The sequence below is a fragment of the Cavia porcellus genome, unplaced genomic scaffold (genome assembly GCF_034190915.1).
Source record: "Cavia porcellus strain 051 isolate PalLab524CR breed Dunkin Hartley unplaced genomic scaffold, mCavPor4.1 scaffold_3, whole genome shotgun sequence".
Classification (NCBI taxonomy): domain Eukaryota; kingdom Metazoa; phylum Chordata; class Mammalia; order Rodentia; family Caviidae; genus Cavia; species Cavia porcellus.
Window position 1 is genome coordinate 116,413,134 of NW_026947486.1, and position 17,330 is coordinate 116,430,463.

Consider the following 17,330-nt stretch of genomic DNA (forward strand, 5'->3'; position numbering starts at 1 on the left):
GCTGTGCAGATTAGAAAGTGATGACCTGGAAAGATGCCAGTCATCTTCCTCAGTAGAATAAATTCTATATCTATTATCCTCATGTGCCATATAAAACAAAATTAAAAATATGGGATTATATAAAATTGAAAATTTTTCTGCCCAGCATAGCAACCAAACTTCAGAATGAAGAGTCAAACTACACAATTAAAAATAAAGCATATCGCCAGCCACTTCTGTTACAGAGGATAAATTTCTAGATTCTAGATTATACAAAAACAGGAAAAAAATTAAACTACCTCAAATAAAATACCCAATCAAATGATGACTTGTTGAAATAACTAGACATTCCTCCAAAGAAAAACAACAATTGAAGTACATGAATATATGTTCGTGATTTTTGGTCATTAACAAAACCTAAGCAAAGCAACACTGATAGTCCATCTTACTAAGGAAGTCAAGGATTCATCATCAAGAATTCAAAAGTGACAAATGCTGGCCAAACTCCAGAGTAAAAGGATCTTTTGGTTGTTACTTGGGAAAGCATACACTGTTGTGCCCACTACAGAAAACAGCATAGAGATTCCTGAACAAGGTAAAATTTGAAATTCTGTTGCACCTAGGTGTCTTTGAAAGAGTAAAAAGCACTGTATTAAAGTAATCCTTGGGTTTGAAGCAGTACAACTCATGTACATGAAGCAGCTAAACCTTGGAAATGGTCTGTATTTCGATCACAGGAGAATGGAAAAAAGAAAATATGGCATTTGTTTAAAAAATACAGCATTTTACTCAATTGTAAAAGCATACATTTCAGGCATTTGTAGGGAAATGGATGCACTTTGGGACCATAGTACTTAGTGAAATAAATCAGACACACAAACTTAAATGCAGTAAGTTTCTCTTATGTGTGCAATCAAAGCTGCAAATAATTGAGTGAAAGCGAGGGCAGGAAGAGGGAGAGAGAACAATAGCAAATGGGGAGCTAGATCTTTTGACAGTGGGAAGGGGACCTAGAGACAAGGAAAGTGATAGGTAAGGGAGGGAAAATGGCATATGTGTCAACTCCCCAGGATGAACATGCTAATTATGTACTGCAAACATGCAATAACAAAAAGTAAATAAGGGTTAACGGAAGTAAAATGAGGTCACTGAGTTCAACTTGAATCCACCTGACTGATATCCTTGAAACCGAGTAAAATCCTGAATAAAGCTTCCTGTTACACATTCATTTAGGTATTTCCTTTGCATTGACCAGAAAGAACTTTAAGTTTGAAGGTTCTGCAGGTCATTTACCAGTCACACATTAACATTGCCATAGTGGTCACCTTCGCCAGGTGGATCCTGGCCTCGTCCTAGAGGTTACTACTATTCCTTCCTACCTGAGGCAGGAACCTCAGAACAAGGATCTGACTTTCCACACTCCCTGAGGAGAAGGGTATGCTCATCTGGGAATTCTTCTGCAGAGCGCAGGACTGACAACAGGCATTTCTAGATTATTCTTGGACTCTCTTGCACTCACGATGGGATGTGGCTTACTTAGTCCACACACAGTTCCAGCAATTAAACTACCTGATTACAGGCCCTATCTGTTCTTCCCGCTGCAAGCTTAACCCGGGAATAAGGCACCGGCACTCCACGCTCACCTCCCTGTGGCTGAAGGAGGTCTACACATGAAAATCCTTCTGAGTGCAGGGCTGTCAACTTATGTGACTCTGAATTGTTGCAGGACCCTTTCTCTGGGGTGAAGTTTCCTCACTCCCCTCAACTCCTCAACCTAAACCCTAACTGGTCCTGGTCTGCTCCGTTGCCCTTACCTGAAGGGAGAAACTCAGAACAGGACCTTCCTTCCTTCTGACCTCACCATACAAATGTCAGTGGATGTCGTAGATTGCAGCATGCCTGGGTCTCCCAGATTTCACAGCAGATATGGAATGGGATTCGGCAATTCTCCTCCTTCTTTCTTGGGGGTCATCATCTTGGTTGCTGGCAGAGACTGGATCCCTTTGCTTTATGGACCTGAGTCTGTTTCCCTCAAAACAAGGTTCTAACTCCCAGGTTCCCTAGGTGGAAAGAGGTCTCCTTTGAAAATCCCCCTGGGAGAGTGGGGCTGACAAGGGAGGGATATCTGGCTTATTTGGGAACTCTTTCTTTGGGTTGGGTTTTTTTTTTTTTCTATACCAGGGATTGAACTCATGGCCTTGCACTTGCCAGGCAGGCACTTATGCCACTGAGCTAAATCCCCAGGGTTGGGGTTTTCTTACAGCATTCACAGATCATCATCTTGATCCCCTAACTGAGCCAGGCATCTCTAATCCCCTCAACTAAATTGCATACCTCAGAACAAGGTCACCTGCTGCTCTAACTCTATGAGATAACAATCAGACTATGCAGGCCCCCTCTGTCCTCCCTAAGGGTCATCACATGGTTCTCAACAGAGCCTGGTCTTGCGCACCTCATTCACCTTCCCTAAATCTCAAGAGGCCTCTTCTGGGCTGACTGCAGGGGCCAGGGTAGGGGGCCTCAGAGTTGTGATGACCTTCCCAAGCACAACCACGGCCTGTTGTGAGGTCTCTTCATAAGCCAGACGTCGACCTCTGCACCTTTTCTCCTAAAAGATTTATGTCGCCTGGGAAGAGGGTGAGCAGCAGCAGCGGATTAGGGTGACCCCTGCTTCTGGGAAGTGATCTAGCTTGTCATAATCCAGAGTGTGATTTTCACCTTTTGATGTTCATTTAGGGTCAGGAAGCTATTTTACATCTGTAACAAATGTCCACGTGAACTTTATATCGATAGCGATAGTATATAAAGAATCTATGCTGAATATGTATAGGTACATAATCGTATGTGTACACATATGAGTTTATATATGTCATGGATATGTTTTAAGTGTATATTTATACAAATACACTTGCACTAATATGTATGTAGACTATATACTTTTTTCATTAAAGATGATCTACTATCACTATGTATGATTCACTTTTATATTTGTTATTTTATTTCTGGTGCACTTTTAATGTTCTATTAAAAACAATTGTTTTGAGATGAAGAACTCAGCAGTTTCAGATGGTCATTAGTGCTTCATTTTCTTACCCGTAGGTCACTGGCATCTCTGGTATGAGGTGCAGTGATTCAGAGGCAGGAGTTTCAAAACTGTCCTCTGGCTGATGCTGTCATATGCTACCTGTGCAGCCCTCAGCTTCCTGCCCTTATCCACGAACACACAGGGACCAGCTCCACAGTCTTCTCTGTCCTCCAGGCCTTCCTCATGTTTTGTTTTGTTACGTTCATTCGCTTGTGTGTCTTTGCTAGTTGTTTTCTCTCTTCTGTGGTTTTCCAGTGTTAATTACCCATACTTAATCTCCAAACAAAGACAATAATTGCAACAAATATAATACAACTGTCCCCCACACAAAGGACAATACAATAACACCTTCCCCAAGATATCGGCAATTCCATCATTCTTAAAACATAATACAGCAGCTCAGACTTGCTTAGCATTTTACTGCTACAACAACCAAAACTGAAAGAAGCAAAGGCTTAAGTGGCTCATGTTTTCAGTCTACAGCAAGCTGGTTCCAAGGCAGAAATATCTTAGGAAAAGATTTGGAAGCACAAAATTCAGTTCCCCCATACAACTGGAAACACAAGAATCCCTTCTGTGATCTCAACAGTTCCAGCACATTTCAAAAATCAAAGCCTAAGTCTCTTCTGGGACTCAAGGCAAACTTTGCACTGGAAAGTTTGTGTGTGTATTCAGTATCAGCTACACGTAAATCCCTGCAACAAAGTGTTGCTCAGAAGTGGTTTTCTTTGTGTCCAAAACATAACTTTCCAGATGGCTTTACTATTTCTGAATGTGTATGAAATGATTCCAGTGTGCATTCTTTGGTGTAGTTTTATTTTGTCCCCTGAAACTCTATTGTCATGCATGGTTTTTGTCATGTCTTAGAACCATGCCGATGTGATATAACTTTTTCCAGCTCTGGGTGTGTGGTGTTCAGTACTTCTAAACTAGGACAGGAATGAATATATTAAGCTGCAGATATTGTCCATGTATGAAACCAACAAGGCATGCTCTAGGCCAACCTTCCTCCACCCAATCCTCCTCCAATGCTCTTTGTGAAGGAGAATCCTCCAGGACATGACAAACAACTAGAAAAGAACTTGCATAACCCTGCCCTCAGTCTCCCAGGTTCATGTTTGGTGGGGGTGCTAGACCAATGGCCCACATTCTCTTTGTCACAAGGATTTCAAGGTTGCCCTGTACACGGTGCTTCTTGTTTATATGTTCATTTTCAAAGTTTTAAAGAGCCTATATTTACCTCACTGTAAAATGAGCAAGTTTTGACTCATGTGTGGCCATCAAGGAATCACAATTACAATGTTGTTCAGAATACATTCCCTGCCCTAAAAAAATGCCCCTGCCTCCACCTAGTCAACCTTTCTTAACCTTCCTCCTCCATGAACCAGGGTCAATTAGGGTTCTTTTTTATGTGCATTATTTTGCCTTCTTTAGAACATCATACCTGCAAACATGCACTACACAGCTTTTCAAAACAATTTTGGCAATTTGGGTCTCCTCTCTTTTACCTTGCTCAGTCCAGCTAAATTTATGACTTTCTTTCTTTCTTTCTTTTTCTTTCTTTCTTCCTTTCTTTCTTTCTTTCTTTCTCTCTCTCTCTCTTTCTTTCTGTCTTTCTTTCTTTCTTTCTTTCTTTCTTTCTTTCTTTCTTTTCTTTCTTTCTTTTACCAGAAATTGAACTCAGAACCTTGGGCTTGCCAAGCAAGTGCTGTGCTGCTCAGCTATATCCCCAGCCCCAATTCATGTCTATTTCATCCATCTTTTCAAAATTCAAACTTCCCTCACATCAATTTTCCCACTTACTTTTATTCCGCATTTCATTCTGTCTACCCTATTCTGCATTATCCTTACCTTATTTATGCTGGCTATGGGTGGAATTGCTCTTTGCCTCTATGCATTGTAGGCAAGGTTATTATTTGAGGTCATTCTTTTTAATGTGAACATTGCACTTTACCTTTATGAGTCCTATTTCTGTGCATTCACTTATTTTGTGATACGCTTTTTCATTTTGTTTCTTTTCTGTTTTGCAGTGGTGGGGATCAAACCCCGTGCCCTATGCATGCTCGGCAGGAGCTCTTCTAACTATAGAGTAAGCACAAGCGATGCACATTTATGGTTTTGTTCACTTCAAGGTAACTACTAGTTTTTCTTCTGCTTCTCTTGTGCTTCACGGCATTTTGTTATGCTCTGAATCTTGTACCCTCATCACCAATCTCAGATGCTGGTCTACTTGCAGGAATACAGAATGTGACTGTGTTTGGCCATAGATTCTTTAAAGAGGGAATGGAGGTAAAAGATACTTCATTAGACTAAGCTCAAATTCAATCTGGTGTCATTGAAACTAAGAGAAAAACCTAAATAAACCAAGCCTCTATGTTTATTTGCTTTTAGTTACATCCTCTGCATTAACTTGAAAGGTTATTTCTACCTGTGGTTCTGCCTCTGAGCAAACTTGTTAACAGTCTGTCACCACCACTGCTGTAGACCCCTTTTGCCAGGGGGTGTCATGATGGTAAAATTTACCCAGGTTACTTTCCCGGGACTAGGAGGTCACTCATGTGGACACTATCTTTCTTCACTTGAGGTTGGGCAGGTATCTAATGAGTGATGGTTTGGTGTCAAAATCCAAAGCTTTCACATTTAGATCATGCTAATGTTTCTCATTCCTGAACATGTGATCCCTAGAGAGATATGAAAATTGATGGTGCACATGCAGACCACTGGTCACCTTTCCCCTAATTCTCCTTTATTGCATCAGAGTTGCTGGGGTGGCAGGTTTCAGCCACCATCCGTACTTTGCCAACTATCAAATAAACTCTGCTTTGCCGAATTTGTTCAGTGATTATCTTACTGTGTAGTTAGCAGAAAGGGCCTGATCTTAATGTCCTTTTGAACAGAGGATATCAGAACAGATAAGTAAGCATATCAGGGATATGCATGCACAGAGAGATGATCACGTCAAGAGCTATGGTTCATCCGCCACCTGCAGGGCAAGAACCCAGGTTGCAGGAAAATGTATACCTTCAGGTAATTCCACCTGGTCTTCCAGTCTCCAGGACTGTGAAAAAATGGATGCCTGTTGGTTTAAGTCACCAACTCAGTTATTTTGTTGTTATGGCAGTACAAGAAATCATATAGATGTATAGAAATACACTGCATCAGTTCTCTTTGTTTTGAAAATGTCTCAAATTTCCTTGTTATAGATTCTAGTTCCATGATCTTCTGGTCAGGGGAACATATTTCATATAACTTTAAACCTTTTGAGTCCTTTTACATTTATGGATGAGTGCTTTGTGATGTTTTATATGGTCTGTCTTGGAAGAAGTTCTTGTGCACTTAACAAGAGTATTGCTCCTGCTATTTTTGAGTATACTGCTCTCAAATATGTCTCACGATTATTTAACTTCAACTGCTTTTCTGGTCATGCCTTTCCATAATGATCTTTCACCTAATTGTACTACCTGGTATTAGAAGTAGTATGAATTGATCTGCTGGTTCTGTCATAACTGAATATGACAGCCTGGATGGCTTATAAAACGGAAACACATTTACTCACAATTCTAGACTTTAGCACAACAGAATGAAGGCATCAGCAAAAACCACTTGGTTTCTGGTGAAGCACCTATTCCTTGTTTTCGATGATCATCTTCATAGTTTTTTTTCTCTCTGCAGTATCCTAGACGGACCTCAGGGTCTACTGCATGGTAGGCAATCACTATCACACAGATACATTACCAGAACTTTTTAAAATTTGTTGAGATAGGAGCTCAGTAAATTCCAGAGTCTGCCTTGGAATTTGTGAGCTTCCTTCTTTAGCATTTTATCTGGAATGAGAAAGGTGGGACTTTGTGCTTGACCGATTGGTCACATAATTGCTGTGTCTTCACATGGATTTCTTGCATATGGGGGGGGGGGAGAAGAGGAAGAAAGAGAAGAAGGAAAAAGATCAAAAGAGGAAGAAGAAAAAGAATAGGAAGAGGAAAAGAAGAGAAAAGAGAAGGAAGAGAAGAAGAGGAAGAGGGATAGAGGGCAAAGAGCAGAGAAGAGAGTGGAAGAGAGAGGAATACTGACACCTGGTGTGTGCATTTTCTAACAAGGACCATAGGTCAATGGGAAGAGTGATCTACCCTTACTAACTTATTTCATCACAGTTATCTTCCTAAACAATGTTATTCCAAATAGAGTTAAATTGAGGGCTAAGGAAATATTTTTTAAAAACTTTTAAAAGTTTATTAGTACATGTTTGCAGTACATGATTACATTCATTGTGGGGAGTTGGTCCATGAACATAACACATCATAATTCATTTTACCTTCCCTTCCCCTCCTCTTTTCCACCTGATTTTAAGATCCTTTCTCATTTACAAGAAACTGATCTCACTTTATCATTTACCTTGATTTTACTGTTTAAATGATTTGCACATTTGTTTTCCTATTTAAGAAAAATCATGGGATAATTAAGGTTGTAAACCTGATTTATGTCACTTAATATTGTTATTTCAAGACGTATCCATTTTCTTACAAATGACACAAAATTATCTTTATTTCACAGTAGTATTCCATTTTGAATACTTTTATCAATTCACCTGTTGATGGACTTACAGGCGGTAGACAGCTTCCAAGCTTTAGCCATTATGAGTTATGATGCTATAAAGATGGGCATGACTGTGTCACTTTTATTTGCTGCCTTTGACTCTTTCTGGATAATACCAAAAAGGGAAATAGCTGCTCAATGGAGTTTCTCTGTTTAGTTTTTTGAGGATTTTTCATACTGATTTCTATAGTGGTGTACCAGTTTACATTCCCACCAACAATGTAGCAGGTTTCCTTTTTCCCATACTCTTGCCAGCATTTGTATTATTTGATTCTTGAGGATAACCATTCTTTCTGAAGGAAGGTGGAATTGTAGTTGTTTTGATTTATATTTCCCTAAAAGCCATACATGTTAAACATATTTTTGCATATTTATCGACCATTTGTTCTTCTTCCTCTGAGTTTCTGTGAAATTCATTTGCCCATTTTTTGATTGGGTATTTTGGGGACATGCCTAATATATAGATATATAGATACAGATATAATTTCTTTGGAAAAAAAATTTCTCTTTCTACCATTTTCCCCTTCACTCTAATGGTTATGTTCTCTGCTGTGCAGGACCAACATGGTGGAGCAGCATTCAGCAGCAAACTAGAGCCTCTCCAGGCCCAGAAATCTAGACACTTGGAAAATAGTAACTTGGAAGAGACAAAAATAGAATTATATCTCCAGGAATTGGGAAGGAACTCGTAGGAAAATTAAAAACTACAGAGAAGCTGGCGAAACAGAGCAGCAACACAATGAAAAAACAGGGCAGTCTGGAAGCTAACCCTGGCTCCCAAGGAGGGGAAGCCAGAACACAGGTAAGCCCCAGGGTTGAGGACTCCAGGGAGAAACAGGGTTAGCCTATGAAAAGCCCAGTGTGACTGCAAACTACAAAACTGTATGGCAATGTGGGGTGTTATGGCAAAAATGATTCCTTCCTCACAGAATGCTACATTTAGAGAAGAAATCAAATGCTGTACCCAACATACTGCCAGAGACTTTATTAAAATAGCCATTTGGGGAAGGGGTTATTTAAAACTGAGCCACAGAAAAACTACAAAACATCTTCACTTTAGAGTTCTAGTGTTACCCCTCCACAGTGACTGAGTGAGAGAGACAAAAATGGGAGATAGTCTCAGAGAGGCCACTCAGACTGGGAATAACACAGGGCCTTGCCCTCCGTGGAGAGAAGCCAGGCCTAGTAGGTGTGGCTTTCAGAGACAGCATGTTATGAAAGCTCTCATATTAAATCCAGAGATCTGCTTGAACCTTCTGCCTGTATCCAGCACCTACCAGAGGTAAAAGGGAACTAGGGAGAAGGAAGACAGAAAGGAAGGAAGGGAAAGAAAAAAAGAAGGATAAAATTAAAACAGGGCTTTGTGGACAGGGAGGGGAAGGGGATCTGAAAAGAAGGGATAGAAATGGGAAAAAAACAATGAGGAATCAAGATATACATCATGGACTAATACAAATTTCATACAGTGATTGTGATTCATATGTATCGCTGAATTGTACCAATAGACTTAAATTTAAGGAACAATTTAAACCAAAATAATATAAAGTGGACTCCCACAGAAAGAACAACAGTTTCTCCCATCCCCAAACTGCCAGGGTTTCACATTCCTCTGGGCTGCTCTCTGCTGGGCCACATCCACTCACTGCTGTCTTACTGTTCTGGAGGGCATCGCTCCATCTCCCTGCCATGGCTGCCGCCCCAGACTCCACCATCTTAAGGGGAAGAGTGTGTCCTGCTCAGCCTCATTTGCTCTCCACCACAGACACAGGGGCATTCCAAAGAACACTTTGCAATGAAGGTTTAAGTCAGTGCATCAGTGAGCAGATGGGGTTCTTTACTTAGAATAAATTTCTCCAATAATTTTGAATGATCCAAGCATATACAGGCATAGTTTTTTTTTTAATTTTACATAACAGCACACTAAAAGGGAAAAGGAAAATAGAATTAAGTGTCTAACATTTTTTTTTGTCTTTAATGACCCCATCTATTTCACAAACAACTCCTTTTACCTCGCCAAGAAAGCTTGTACTTCAATGCCATATATCATCCTCCAGATCACAAAATAGAATGGAAGATTTTACAATTTGTCTTAAAAACAGCAACACTCTTAAAATATAAAGAGCAATATGTTTGTTACCCACATCATTAAACATTTAGAAATTGAAGTGAATTAAATCTTCTATTAAAAGAAACAACTTTTGAAAACAATATCAAAAGGAAAAAAGTTTACAAGGCACCCACATAGAAGAAAAATGCAAAGCAATCGCTATTCTGCCTCTGCATACGTAGAAAAATGACTACTCTTTTCAAACACAGTTAAGGATGCCTCAGAATTCACCTGGAAGTAGAGAAATTGCTGGATTGGACACTGCAATATTCCCAGCCCTGGTCCTGACCCAAGTCATCATCCTTCCACTGGACCTGGAAGTTGAGCTTTGTCTTCATCTCCCAAAACTTCCTATAACAGATAATAAGGGCGTTGGGAGTGGTATCCTTGACCTCAGTCAAAAGTTTTGGAACTCTCTTCTTGCTGGCTTCAGCATGGGCTCTGGTACCCCACAGGAACTCACAAGCAGGATCTCTGTTAGGCATTTGTTGATACTCCAGGTACTATTCCAAATCCTCAGTGATGATACTCTAGGTACTGCACCAAATCCTCAGTGATGAATTTTCTGGGCTCCCCTTTGATAAAGCACTCCCTCCCAGCATATATTCCTATCTCATTCAGCCCTTCCCAAATGACCTCCTCGCTGGCATGGCTGCCCTGAAGAAAGATGACACCCAGGATAATCATCAAGAGACTGCTCTTGGGCATGCTCTCGTCATCACCCACCATCCCATCATAGGTGAGGCCTAGGGCAGGGACAAGAACATAGGAGTGGCTGGCAGAGTTCACTTCCTTCACATCAATGCCAAAGACCAGCTGCATGCACTCAGAGACTTCCCTGAAGATCACAGGGAAGTGCTCCTGGTAATTTGTGGTAACAATTTCCAGCATTTCTGCCTTGGGGGTTGGATCCTTCATTTGATACTTAATGGCCAGGAACTCCAATTCTGCCACCTTATTATCTATGACATCAGTAATCAAGGACATAGTGCCTGACAGAGCCTGTGAGGGGAATGAACATTCCCCTTGTTTCCTCCTAGAGGCCCCATGGGATTGGATTGATGGGGTGGCAGCCATGGCACTGAGGGGCAATAAAACTCTCTTGGGACACCAAGGTGCACCCAGTGTTCCAGCAGCAGAAGCCTCCTCTATGGTGCCTGTGATCAGAGAACAGAAGGACAAGGAGGAAAGGCAACCAGAAGGAGGGAAAGAGGTGTCCTCATCTTACACAGCATAGGGAACCTGCCCACCCACCAAGCCCTGCATCTCACTTTTGTCTTGAGGGTCTTCCTCAAGCTGGTAGTGTTTTGGAGATCCAGACATGATGACTCAGGTAATGTACAGCAAGCAGGAGTTTGGTGAACAGAATTCCGTGGCCTGGAGGAGAGAGAGTGGTGAGCAGCCTTAGCTGAGAACAGCACTTTGGGCGGCTCTCCCAAATGATAATTACAGTTCATCTTTCTGGTGGTGCTATGTGGCCTCATAGGCTCCTGCCTTGCTGTAGATCCTGCCCCTGAGAACCTGGGACAGAAAGTGATATGACTCCTCGAAGTGCACCTGGTCCACAAGGGACAAGACTGTAGGGCAGATGGTAGGTTAAATGAAGCCAGGTATTACAAGTTCCTTTAATCTGGAAGGGTGGGGACATTGATAATCATTCATGCCATGCACGTCACCTTGACTCCTGCCTCCTCCACTGAAGATACTGCTCCGTAAAACTCTCACCCCGGACCCTTGTACTCCTATAAGAGACTTGGAGGAACCCTGCCTGCAGACCTGAAGCACAGTCCTGCTCCCCCAGCCCTTGCAGTTGGGGTAGGCTGGACTCTGAGGTTTCCGCTGTTCTGAGATGGATGGTCCCCTCTCTGATCAATCAGGGCCCTAAAATGTCCCTGGGCAGGGCTTGGACCCCAGCTCTCTAGTTGCCCAAAGCAAACCTCAGAACAAGCTACCAACTCCCTGAGAATGAACAAAAGGTTACAAGGGACCTCATACACACCTGCCCAGGGCCAACAGGAAAAGGTAGCCAAAATCAGTGGGGTCCTAGCCCTAGGAAGGGATACCTGCTCAGTCATCATCTTGATGAATTCAGAGGTCCAGGACTTTCCCTGTGATGACAAGAGCTCACCTTCTTCAACCCTGAGCCCTATCATGAGACAGTCAAAGATGCATTCTCAGAAAATCAGTCCCTCTACGGTATTGGGTCTTCCCATAAGTGATAGAAGAGAGAAGTTGAGGCCAGGTATATCCTCTATTTTCAAATAAGGGGCTCTCTCTGCCCACACCTAGACTCCTAGAAGGACCTGGGATGCTTGTGCCCCGTCCTGGCTGATAACAGTGGAAACCAAGCTCTGAGAAGTCCCAACTTTTTCAAGGGGTGGAGTATCTTCATACCTGCAGTCCTCACCAAAGTTCCTCACCTTCATTCCTAGAAGATTCTGGCCTCCTCTCTCTGCTGACCAGGTGTGGCTCCTCTGCTGACCTAGTGACACACCAAACATCAATTTGGTATCCCTGGGACCAGGGAGAAAGAAGTAAGAACGTACCCTTGCTGAAAACTCCTGCATGAGGTGTCCCCAGGCTTTGAACAGAAGAAGCAGTTCCAGGGTCCATCCTTTATTTTTTAGCTTACCCAGGTATTCTCATGTACCTTCTGCTGACCTACAGGTACATCTTGCAATTCAAGGTCATCATTTCTATATGATTACAGAGGTGGAAGCAGGTGTTGGGAAAACAACAAAAATCAGGGGAAATTATGCATTGCACCTCCAAGGTCTGACAGGTGGAGGTTGCCCTCTGATCAAGAGAACAAGGTCACCTCAACTGACCTCCCCTTGAGTCCTGGAAGGTCCCCCCACCCCTCTGTGGACCTGAGCTCTCTTCCCTCAGATTCATCAGAATGCAGGACACCACTCAGTCTGAAAGCATAGGCCAACTAGGTCCTATGTGTCACGTGTCCTGGGCTCCTGAGTCTTGCTTCAGTTCTCCACTTGATTAAGACAGGGCCTGGGCTCTGCCCCCTCCTCAGGCCACACTCCTTCCACCAAGCTATTAACCTTTTTCAGACCTAAGTGCAGAATCAGGAATCTCCTGCTTGGCCACTTTGCATGCAGCTTCCCTGGACTAGAATAGGGGCAGGCTCCTGTGTGATGCTCCCTGTTCTAGAGTCTACAGACCCTCCTTCATGGCCAAGACTATCATCATTTTTGGATCCTCACCTGTATTAGTTGGGTGACCAGACATCCACGCACCATGCCCAATGCTTTTCAAGGCTTATAACTAGGGAAGAGATATGTTCCAAAGGGCTCCTGTATTGGGGTGGGGTGGGTGCCCTGTTTCCCTTTCATAGGTCATGACATTGGTTCCTGGCAGTCTGAACCCCTCTCCCTGTTTACCTGAGTGTGCCTTGTCACATCAAGGGTCTAACTTTTAGGGCTCCTGCGGCCCAAGAGGGGAGCAGACACATTCTGACAAGCATGGCCCTGTGTGGTCCAGGCCAGACATGAAATGGACCTGCACTGTTCAGAGATCCTGTCTCTGGGCTGGGGTGACCTTACCTCCCTCGGGACTTTACCTGGACTGGGAAGAGGTTCTCTCTGCTCCCCTCACCTAAAAGTCTGACATCAGAATACAGCTGTTGCCTCTGGCTCCACAGGCTAAAATCAGTGGATGTCAAACATACTTTCACACAGTTGACAAGAGGTGCTAAAAGGGATTCTCTTGGGGCCCCTTCTGTCTTTCCTCAGACTTCATTTGGTCTCTGCCAGAGCTAGGACTCCAAGTCTGTTCCCCTCAGGCCAAGTTCCTGAAATGCAGGGACTCCTGAACCAGAAAGGTCTTTCTGGGTATAGGCTCCCCTGACAAGCAATCCCTGGGGTTCTAGACAAACAACGGAATTCCAGAGCACCCAGTTATATAGTTATCAGCACCAAGCACAGAGTAAGACCTGGGTTATGTGGGAACCTTCTTTCTGAGCAGGGCATTGTCAGTTCCCTCACAGCTTATCAATCTGACTTAACTGATTCCAAGTCCTCTCAGCTCCATACACCTGAAGCAGAGACCTCAGAACAAAGCTCTCATACCTCATCTCCTGAGGCAGGTGTAGAGAAGGGGTCTCATTCCTATAAACCTGCCCTTGTGTGGTTCAGGCCTGACAACAGAAGCAGATCTGGGTTAAGTGCAGTCCTTCCTCGGCCCTCACCTTGACCTATCTGAGCCCAGTTCTCCACTTCGCCTCTCTAACGCCCAGGCCTCAGAACAAGGCTCTAACTCTGCACTCAGGGTCTCCAGACATAAGGGGGCCCCTGCCTGAGAATTTTTACCTAGAATGCAAAGCAGATCTGGATTGTTGGAAGTCTCTCTCTGGGATGAGGCTTCCGCACTCTCCCACAACTACTCAACTTGACCTAACTGAGCCTGGCTCTCTCTGACCTCCTGACTTGATGAAAAAAGATTGAGAAAAGACACTTCACATCACTCTTACTCCAAGAGGCAGGAGTCAGTGGATATCACAGCTGGCAGCAGGAGCTGAATGGGATTCTCCCGGTGACCCCCCCCCATCCTCACTAGTGGTTATTACTTTAGTTCCTGGCAAAGCGTGGACCTCTGTCCTCTGTAGCTGAGTCTGCTCCTCTAGACCCAGACTTGGAATCCTAGGTTCCTCTGAGCTAGAAAGAATTCTCACATGAAAATCCTTCCTTAGGGTGCAGGGCTGACAAAAGAGTCAGATCTGATGGTTTAGAGACCCTGTTTGTGGAGTGCACATCGTCAGTCGATGTTGTAGTCAGGGAATACAAGGGAAAAGATTTAATACAGGACACATAATTTATAGGATTATTTTATAATAGTCACCCAAATAGTCAAACGCAAGAGTGCAGAAGCTCTGTCCACAAACTAGAGACCCATAGAATCCAGCTGAGGGCTGTATCCCACAGCGATAACCTGCCTGAGTCCCGCTTGAAGCGGGACAGTGGCTCATGTGAGTCTCATCAAGGATCTACAGTGGGAAGGCCCAAAGGTCAGTGGTGGTGTGACACAAAAGTTAAAAATCAACAGTCTAATGCTCTGTTAAGGCAAGATGTGCTCACCCAGCCCACCGCATAATTAGACCACTAGACTCAACCTTGACTGACTATGTCAACTGCCATATAGAGATAGTCCAACATGGCTCAGTCTGACCTCATCCATCTGGTCTGCCTGTTCTGTCTGACATTTAAACATATTCTATTTTCAAGACTGTCCAACAGAGATAAACTAGTCAAGGACACGCTTAGTTGCAACCACCCACTCAGCCCCAGCACCTGCCCCCACATTTTATCCCACCTTATGATAAACAACCCCTCTGACTAACCTGCCCAGAACAAACCTGCCTGACAATACATGACTTGATTCATGTAACCAATTATATGATAACCTGCTCTCACCTTTTTCTCTTCCTAAATGTATATAAATATCAGCTTTTTAAGCTTCCTAAATGTATATAAATTTCTGTTTCACTCTCAGTCGTACCTGGTGTTTGGACTTGGTTCTGCCAGCCTGCTAACTTATAAACAGTTGCCAGGGTCTTCCAGTTTGGTTTGATATCAGATGTCCACAACAGTTAAAGCTAGAAAGTCTACAACAGTGGGATAAAGGATCTACGCCAACAGCCTAAGAGATCTGCACTGGAGCCAGGAAGCAGCACTCAAGGTAGGATCCAGCGCCCCCCTAAAGAAAACCACAGCATCCTCAGTGACAGCAAGGACCCAAGCTCCTCTGAAGATGAGAATACCTGAGTTCGTATCAAGAAAACCAGCGAGACAGGCTCCTCCAGGAGAATCAACAGCTCACCATCTTCCCCTCCAGTTTTCTTTTATGCTGTAGGCAATAATCCTCAGGTGGGTCATCCACACCCAGAGCCATGCTGATTCAGTTCAGCTGTGTGTTACAAGTTGCCCACTAGGTAATCCACTGCAGTGTACCCTTAAATCTCAAGTTGACCCGAACACACCCCAGTCCCTTCCTGAATCCTAGAACTCAGAACAAGACCCTGCCATTGGTCTGACTCCAAGAGCAGGGGTCAGTAGAGAGCACATCTGGTGACATGTCACTAACAACAGGAACTGAATGAGATTCTGTGGGCCCTTCCGGCCTCCCTAGAGGTAATTACCTTGGTTCCCAGCAGAGGCTGGACCCTGGTCCTCTGAAACTCAGCCGGCTTCCCTCTATCTTCTGCATTCCCTGTAGTGGCAGCCATGAGAGGGGAGGAAAGTGGTCAGAATGACAACACAGCCTGCAGTCTCCAGGATTGAGGGTAGGAGCCAAGTTTAAGTGTATAAAGGGTACATATAGACTATTCACATGTGTCTATAATTTTATATATTCAGAACGGATACGTATTTATACAAATGCCTTTGCATATATATATATATATATATATATATATATATATGTAGAGTACATACACTTGAGTAAAGACTATTGTAATATGCATATTTCACTTGTAAACTTGCTATGTATTTCTTGTGCATCCTTTTTATTCTGTTAAAATAGTGACAATTTTGAAAGCCGCTCCTCACCCACCAAGGTGTGTTCAGTTGGTTATTAGCTCAGTCTCTGGAGTCGCACTATGTCTATTCTCCTGTGGTCCTGATGTTTCCCTGGAGCCACTGGACACTCAACTATGAGATGCTGCCTCAGGTTGTGCAGTGTGGGAGAACCAGGAGTTTTATAACTTTCTTCCAACATGTGCTGCCATGGCCCACCTGTGCAGACCTCAGTGCAGATCCCCAAATACCCTGCTCCTTCCCAACACAATTCCCAGCTCAAAAATCTTCAGTCTCTGCCAGGGCTTCCTCAGAAAAATGTTTACATTTAGTTACCTACATGTGTTTGCTAGGCTTCCCTCACTCTTTTCTGTTGGTCTCTGTGGTTAAGTCAGAAAGTACAAAACAGTGGCCTTGTTCCTGACTTAAACCATAATTTTAACATGCCTATTTGAGCATGTTTGATATCAATTTTAAGAAATATGTTTGTTTTTATACTAGTTAAATAAATGTTTCATTGTATTATTTCCTACACTTAATTGTGTAGGAAATTTGCTGCTGGAAGAGACCATGGCCTGCAGTGTTTTTTTCCTGGAGCATGCTTATCCAGCTTACAAATCCCGGAGAGCCAGCCTGGAAGCGTGTGTGGAACAGGCACTGTTTCTGCAAGCTGTGAATGGTCAGACATCCAGATGGTGATTAGTGTTCCCAGACCGCTGGTAGAACTGGACTCCAAAGAAGGCTTGGCCTGGAACTTCTGAGGGTGGCTTGAGCTTTGAATATGGTTTCACCTTCTGCAGTTCAGTTAATATTTCCTCTGTCTATTTAGACCAGTTTGTTAATTTTGTTAATAAAAATTGATCAGTGTCCTTTAGGATCTTACATCTAATGGATCGTATTTGTCATTGAAGCTTGTTAGTATAGAAAGTCTCATCTACAGTAGAGGGGAGATTGTCATGAACTCACTATATCTGACATTCAGCATCAGCGACCTTAAACGCATGACAGATGCAGTTCCAGTTGGTCCCTCCACCTACCTACA

At 43.2% G+C, this 17,330-nt stretch overlaps 1 protein-coding gene across 2 annotated transcripts; it reads right to left on the bottom strand.

Annotated features, from left to right (window-relative positions):
- Window positions 1–7,445: 7,445 nt before the first annotated feature.
- Window positions 7,446–15,584, bottom strand: LOC100724421 (melanoma-associated antigen 10-like). 2 transcript variants are annotated; one of them, XR_010046491.1, is made up of 5 exons: window positions 15,535–15,584; window positions 12,185–12,246; window positions 11,036–11,141; window positions 9,996–10,115; window positions 7,446–9,577 (listed from the first exon to the last, which is right to left on the bottom strand). XR_010046491.1 is itself a non-coding variant. In XM_013155467.3 (3 exons), exons 1-3 carry the CDS (start codon window positions 10,839–10,841, stop codon window positions 9,496–9,498), a joined length of 888 nt encoding a protein of 295 aa, XP_013010921.2. In that variant the 5' UTR covers window positions 10,842–11,024; the 3' UTR covers window positions 7,446–9,495. The 2 variants fall into 2 exon arrangements, 1 of the variants encoding a protein (XP_013010921.2); XM_013155467.3 differs by lacking the exons at window positions 11,036–11,141; window positions 12,185–12,246; window positions 15,535–15,584 and adding an exon at window positions 10,308–11,024 and having other exon boundaries at window positions 9,996–10,267.
- Window positions 15,585–17,330: the final 1,746 nt, after the last annotated feature.

Excerpts from the sequence above, each read along its gene's own strand:
- LOC100724421 (XM_013155467.3), bottom strand. The coding sequence starts at position 10,841 with ATGGCTGCCACCCCATCAATCCAATCCCATGGGGCCTCTAGGAGGAAA. Across the intron at positions 10,268-10,307 it reads AATTCATCACTGAGGATTTG|TACCTGGAGTATCAACAAAT; the intron begins GTGCAGTACCTA and ends GATTTGGAATAG. Across the intron at positions 9,578-9,995 it reads AGCAATTTCTCTACTTCCAG|TGTGCTGTTATGTAAAATTA; the intron begins GTGAATTCTGAG and ends TTTCCCTTTTAG.